This window comes from Ranitomeya imitator, chromosome 3 (genome assembly GCF_032444005.1).
Source record: "Ranitomeya imitator isolate aRanImi1 chromosome 3, aRanImi1.pri, whole genome shotgun sequence".
NCBI classification, from domain to species: domain Eukaryota; kingdom Metazoa; phylum Chordata; class Amphibia; order Anura; family Dendrobatidae; genus Ranitomeya; species Ranitomeya imitator.
The window spans coordinates 354187733-354194536 of NC_091284.1; the positions used below are offsets into that span (position 1 = coordinate 354187733).

The 6804-nt window shown below is 43.2% G+C and overlaps 1 protein-coding gene across 4 annotated transcripts in view; it reads right to left on the bottom strand.

Moving 5' to 3' along the window:
- CLSPN (claspin) overlaps window positions 1-6591 on the bottom strand; it is a 100326-nt gene extending 93735 nt beyond the window's left edge. For 3 of the 4 annotated variants that reach the window (XM_069756842.1, XM_069756841.1, XM_069756840.1), the window contains exon 1: window positions 6371-6492. In XM_069756842.1, coding sequence (XP_069612943.1) covers window positions 6371-6394 — 24 coding nt within the window. In that variant the 5' untranslated portion in view covers window positions 6395-6492. Of the gene's footprint in view, window positions 1-6370 lie in introns of all 4 variants that reach the window. The other variant, XM_069756839.1, reaches the window with a different exon arrangement.
- Window positions 6592-6804: the final 213 nt, after the last annotated feature.

Consider the following 6804-nt stretch of genomic DNA (forward strand, 5'->3'; position numbering starts at 1 on the left):
TTTGAAGTCAGTTTGAGGGGACTATATGGCTGAAAATACCAAAAAATGACACCATTCTAAAAACTGCACCCCTCTTGGTACTCAAAACCACATTCAAGAAGTTTATTAACCCTTCAGGTGCTTCACAGCAGCAGAAGCAACATGGAAGGAAAAAATGAACATTTAACTTTTCAGTCACAAAAATGATGTTTTAGCAACAATTTTTTTATTTTCCCAAGGGTAAAAAGAGAAACTGGACCCCAAACGTTATTGTACAATTTGTCCTGAGTACGCAGATACCTCATATGTGGGGGGGAACCACTGACTGGGTGCACGACAGGGCTCGGAAGGGAAGGAGCTCCATTTGACTTTTTCAATGAAAAATTGGCTCCAATCTTTAGCGGACACCATGTCGCGTTTGGAGAGCCCCTGTGTGCCTAAACATTGGAGCTCCCCCACATGTGACCCCATTTTGGAAACTAGACCTCCCATGGAACTAATCTAGATGTGCGGTGACCACATTAAACCCCCAAGTGCTTCATAGAAGTTTACAACGCAGAGCCGTGAAAATAAAAAAATCATTTTTCTTTCCTCAAAAATGATGTTTTAGCAAGCAATTTTTTATTTTCACAAGGGTAACAAAAGAAATTAGACCCCAATAGTTGTTGCCCAGTTTGTCCTGAGTACACTGATACCCCATATGTGGGGGCAAACCACTGTTTGGGCGCACGTCGGGTCTCGGAAGGGAGGGAGCACCATTTGACTTTTTGAATGCAAGATTGGCTGGAATCAATGGTGGTGCCATGTTGCTTTTGGGGACCCCTGATGTGCCTAAACAGTGGAAACCCCTTAATTCTAACTTCAACCCCAACACACCCCTAACCCTTATCCCAACTGTAGCCATAACCCTAATCACAACCCTAACCCCAACACACCCCTAACCCCAACCCTAATCCCAACCACAACTTTAACCCCAACACACCCCTATCCATAACCCTAACCACAAGCCTAATCTTAACCCTATTTCCAACCCTAACCCTAATTCCAATCATAACCCTAAGGCTATGTGCCCATGTCACGATATGGTATGAAATATCATATAAGTAGTTATATATAAGTAAGATATTAGGCAAACCATTTAAGATAAGAACACGAAAATATATATTCTTAATCTCCCTCTGTCCCTGCAGATCGGGTGAAATTGGAGTTAACTCTTTCACCCGATTTGCAGGGACGCGATCCCTCCATGACTCCACATAGACGTCACAGGTCGGATTGGCACCGACTCATGACGCCTATGTGGCGTCAAAGGTCAGGAAGGGGTTAAAGTTGTTGTTTTTTTATACTCGGGAAAATATAAAGCACATTTATTAACAACAAGTAAACATGCGATTATGCTGCAGATCAGGTGCCTGCCTGCAGAAGGGTTTTTTTTTTTTGCAGTATGTACATTTATCAATTATGTGAACTAGGGGGCAGGTCAGCAAGGGATCAGAGACCCGTCAGCAGGCTGCATTATGAATACCTTAACAGAGCACCACATGAAGACCCCCACAGGCCGAACCGGAGCACGAGCATATCATTAACTCAGAACTGAAAATACAGGTTACACAACAACCACAAGACGGATTTCATCAACCAAGGTGTCATTTTAATCAGTATAATGGCGCCGACCTGAAATTGTCTGTAGGTTACTGTGCACAATCCTGCCGACAGGTTTCCTTTAAAAGAAGTAACAAAAGACTGAAGGTGTGCGCAGAAATGCTGTTTTTATGGTGGATTTGAATAAGACATTATATGCGTATATCCTTACTCAGTCACTCGCGCCAAGCAGATGAAGACTTGAATAAATGGAGGCCCAGAGATGGCTACTCAGTGCACCACTAATACCTGCCAGTACCTGTTCCTTGGGGCCACCAATCCTAACAGAAACTTCTGGCGAGCAGCCACACACAGACATGAATTTCTGTGTCACAATGGTTGGGGCTGCATAGAATGGCTTGGGGGGGGGGGGGGATGTATGTGGCCCCCGGTTATGAACCCTTCTATCTCACAATAGCTTGGAGGTTGCATAGAATGGCATAGGGGGCTGCATTTAATAGCACGAAGGGGCCTGCATGTGGCCCCAATTATAAACCTTTCTTTGTCATAATGATTTGGGTGGCATAGAATGGCATCTGGGGAATTGGACGTGCCACCCCCCCCCCCCCACACACACACACACACACACACACACACAGTCCCTACTCCCTGTTCCCTACTGAAAACGTGCTTTGGCAAAACTAATGTTTATTTAGTCCTGCCAATAAAGCTTCCTTGAATTGAATATATGCGTGTGTATATAGTGTGTGACCAATGTATATGTAGGTATGTATGTATATATGCGTGTGTGTAGTGTGTGACCGATGTACAGTGCAGACCAAAAGTTAGGACACCTTCTCATTTAAAGATTTTTCTGCATTTTCATGACTAAGAAAATTGTACATTCACACTGAAGGCATCAAAACTATGAATTAAAACATGTGGAATTAATTATATACTTAACAAAAAAGTGTGAAACTGAAATTATGTCTTATATTCTAGGTTCTTCAAAGTAGCCACCTTTTGCTCTGATGACTGCGTTGCACACTCTTGGCATTCCCTTGAGCTTCAAGAGGTAATTACCGGGAATGGTCTTCCAACAATCTTGAAGGAGTTCCCAGAGATGCTTAGCACTTGTTGGCCCTTTTGCCTTCACTCTGTGGTCCAGCTCACCCCAAACCATCTCGATTGGGTTCAGGTCTGGTGACTGTGGAGGCCAGGTCATCTGGCGTAGCACCCCATCACTCTCCTTCTTGGTCAAATAGCCCTTACACAGCCTGGAGGTGTGTTTGGGGTCATTGTCCTGTTGAACAATACAATACAGGTCCAACTAAACGCAAACCGGATGGAATAGCATGCTGCTACAAGATGCTGTGGTAGCCATGCTGGTTCAGTATGCCTTCAATTTTGAATAAATCCCTTACAGTGTCACCAGCAAAGCACCCCCACACCTCCTCCTCCATGCTTCACGGTGGGAACCAGGCATGTAGAGTCCATCCGTTCACCTTTTCTGTGTCGCACAAAGACATGGTGGTTTGAACCAAAGATCTCAAATTTGGACTCATCAGACCAAAGCACAGATTTCCACTGGTCTAATGTCCATTCCTTGTGTTCTTTAGCCCAAACAAGTCTCTTCTGCTTGTTGCCTGTCCTTAGCAGTGGTTTCCTAGCAGCTATTTTACCATGAAGGCCTGCTGCACAAAGTCTCCTCTTAACAGTTGTTGTAGAGATGTGTCTGCTGCTAGAACCCTGTGTGGCATTGACCTGGTCTCTAATCTAAGCTGCTGTTAACCTGCGATTTCTGAGGCTGGTGACTCGCATAAACTTATCCTCAGAAGCAGAGGTGACTCTTGGCCTTCCTTTCCTGGGGTGGTCCTCATGTGAGCCAGTTTCTTTGTAGTGATTGATGGATTTTGCCACTGCACTTGGGGACACTTTCAAAGTTTGCCCAATTTTTCGGACTGACTGACCTTTATTTCTTAAAGTAATAATGGCCACTCGTTTTTCTTTGCTAAGTATATAATTCCACATGTGTTAATTCATAGTTTTGATGCCTTCAGTGAGAATGTACAATTTTCATAGTCATGAAAATACAGAAAAATCTTTAAATGAGGTGTGTCCAAACTTTTGGTCTGTACTGTAAAAATTGACAAGAGATTTCAATGCAAGATTGTGCGGATGTTGGATAAAGAACCTCAACTAACATCCAAACAAGTTCAAGCTGCCCTGCAGTCCGAGGGTACTACAGTGTCAACCCGTACTATCCGTCGGCGTCTGAATGAAAAGGGACTGTATGGTAGCAGACCCAGGAAGACCCCACTTCTTACCCCGAGACATAAAAAAGCCAGGCTGGAGTTTGCTAAAACTTACCTGAAAAAGCCTAAAACGTTTAGGAAGAATGCTCTCCAGTCAGATCAGACAAAAGTAGAGCTTTTTGGGCAAAGGCATCAACATAGATTTTACAGGAGAAAAAAAAAGGCATTCAAAGAAAAGAACACTGTCCCTACAGTCAAACATGGTGGAGGTTCCGATGTTTTGGGGTTGCATTGCTGCCTCTGGCACTGGACTGCTTGACCGTGTGCATGGCATTATGAAGTCTGAAGACTACCAACAAATGTTTCAGCATAATGTAGGGCCCAGTGTGAAAAAGCTGGGTCTCCCTCAGAGGTCATGGGTCTTCCAGCAGGACAATGACCCAAAACACACTTCAAAAAGCACTAGAAAATGGTTTGAGCGAAAGCACTGGAGACTTCTAAGTTGGCCAGCAATGAGTCCAGACCTGAATCCCATAGAACACCTGTGGAGAGATCTAAAAATGTCAGTTTGGAGAAGGCACCCTTCAAATATCAGGGACCTGGAGCAGTTTGCCAAAGAAGAATGGTCTAAAATTCCAGCAGAGCATTGTAACTCATTGATGGTTACCGGAAGCAGTTGGTCGCAGTTATTTTGGCTAAAGGTTGTGCAACCAAGTATTAGGCTGAGGGTGCCAATACTTTTGTCTGGCCCATTTTTGGAGTTTTGTGTGAAATGATCAATGTTTTGCTTTTTGCTTCATTCTCTTTTGTGCTTTATCATTTAAGACAAATTAAATGAAGATAATAATACCAAAGAATTTGTGATTGCAATCATTTTCAGAAAGAAACTGAGTATTATCTGACAGAATTGCAGGGGTGTCAATACTTTTGGCCATGACTGTAGTATGTGACCAGTGTATGCGTGGGTATATATGCGTGTGTGTGTATATAGTAGGTGGCCGATGTATACGTAGGTATATATGCGTGTGTGTGTATATAGTAGGTGGCCGATGTATACGTAGGTATATATGCGTGTGTGTGTATATAGTAGGTGACCGATGTATACGTAGGTATATATGCGTGTGTGTATATAGTAGGTGACCGATGTATACATAGGTATATATGCGTGTGTGTATATAGTATGTGACCGATGTATACGTAGATATATATGCGTCTATATATAGTATGTGACTGATGTATATATGCGTGTGTGTATATAGTATGTGACCGATGTATATGTAGGTATATATGCGTGTGTGTATATAGTATGTGACCGATGTATATGTAGGTATATATGCGTGTGTATATAGTATGTGACCGATGTATATGTAGGTATATATGCATGTGTGTATATAGTATGTGACCGATGTATATGTAGGTATGAATGCGTGTGTGTATATAGTATGTGACCGGTGTATATGTAGGTATATATGCGTGTGTGTATATAGTATGTGACCGATGTATATGTAGGTATATATGCGTGTGTGTATATAGTATGTGACCGGTGTATATGTAGGTATATATGCGTGTGTGTATATAGTATGTGACCGATGTATATGTAGGTATATATGTGTGTGTGTATAGTATGTGACCGGTGTATATGTAGGTATATATGCGTGTGTGTATAGTATGTGACCGGTGTATATGTAGGTATATATGTGTGTGTGTATAGTATGTGACCGGTGTATATGTAGGTGTATATATATGTGTGTATAGTATGTGACCGGTGTATATGTAGGTATATATGCGTGTGTGTATAGTATGTGACCGATGTATATGTAGGTATATATGCGTGTGTGTACAGTATGTGACCGATGTATATGTAGGTATATATGTGTGTGTATATAGTATGTGACCGGTGTATATGTAGGTATATGTGTGTGTGTATAGTATGTGACCGGTGTATATGTAGGTATATATGCGTGTGTGTATAGTATGTGACCGATGTATATGTAGGTATATATGCGTGTGTGTACAGTATGTGACCGATGTATATGTAGGTATATATGTGTGTGTGTGTATAGTATGTGACCGATGTATATGTAGGTATATATGCGTGTGTGTACAGTATGTGACCGGTGTATATGTAGGTATATATGTGTGTGTATATAGTATGTGACCGATGTATATGTAGGTATATATGCGTGTGTGTATAGTATGTGACCGGTGTATATGTAGGTATATATGCGTGTGTGTATAGTATGTGACCGATGTATATGTAGGTATATACGCGTGTGTGTATAGTATGTGACCGATGTATATGTAGGTATATACGCGTGTGTGTATAGTATGTGACCGATGTATATGTAGGTATGTATATGTAAGGATACGGGACTGTATTACACATATATAGCGTGACTCATATATACACACAAACTAAATGATTTATACTATTGAGCTTCAGACCCTGCGCTCCACAATGCTGTGCATACGGCCGTGCACACATCTGAGCACAGCCGCTCTTGTCCGGTGCACGATAATAAATGGCGGCAGGAGAAAGCACGGCTCTAACTCACCTGAGGCTCCGAGCTGGCGGCCATCGCGCTCTCCGGTGACAGCTCCCGCCAATACAGCCTACAGCCGCCTCGGAATTCGCGCCCCGAGTGATGGGCGGAGCATAGCACTGATCCACCAATGCGCTCAGGGCTGCAGGGTGACGTAGGCAGCTGTGTGACTGGGCCTACCCCAGGACGGAAGGGGAGCTGCTGACGTCATCAGTTGTGACCAGAAAGGCGACAGATGTTCCGGATGTGTGACGTGTATGGGCAGCGACACTGTAATCTCCCTCTGGGTGTACAGTGGAGTTGATGTTTGGGAGTCTCACAGGAGCCTCCTCTCTGGACAGCTCAGTGCTGATGTGACCGGAGCTGCTGGAGCGAGGACATCAACAATTCTACACCAATGAAGACCATTCAAACCACTAGAATGGAGCAGATTCCAGGCTCCTCAC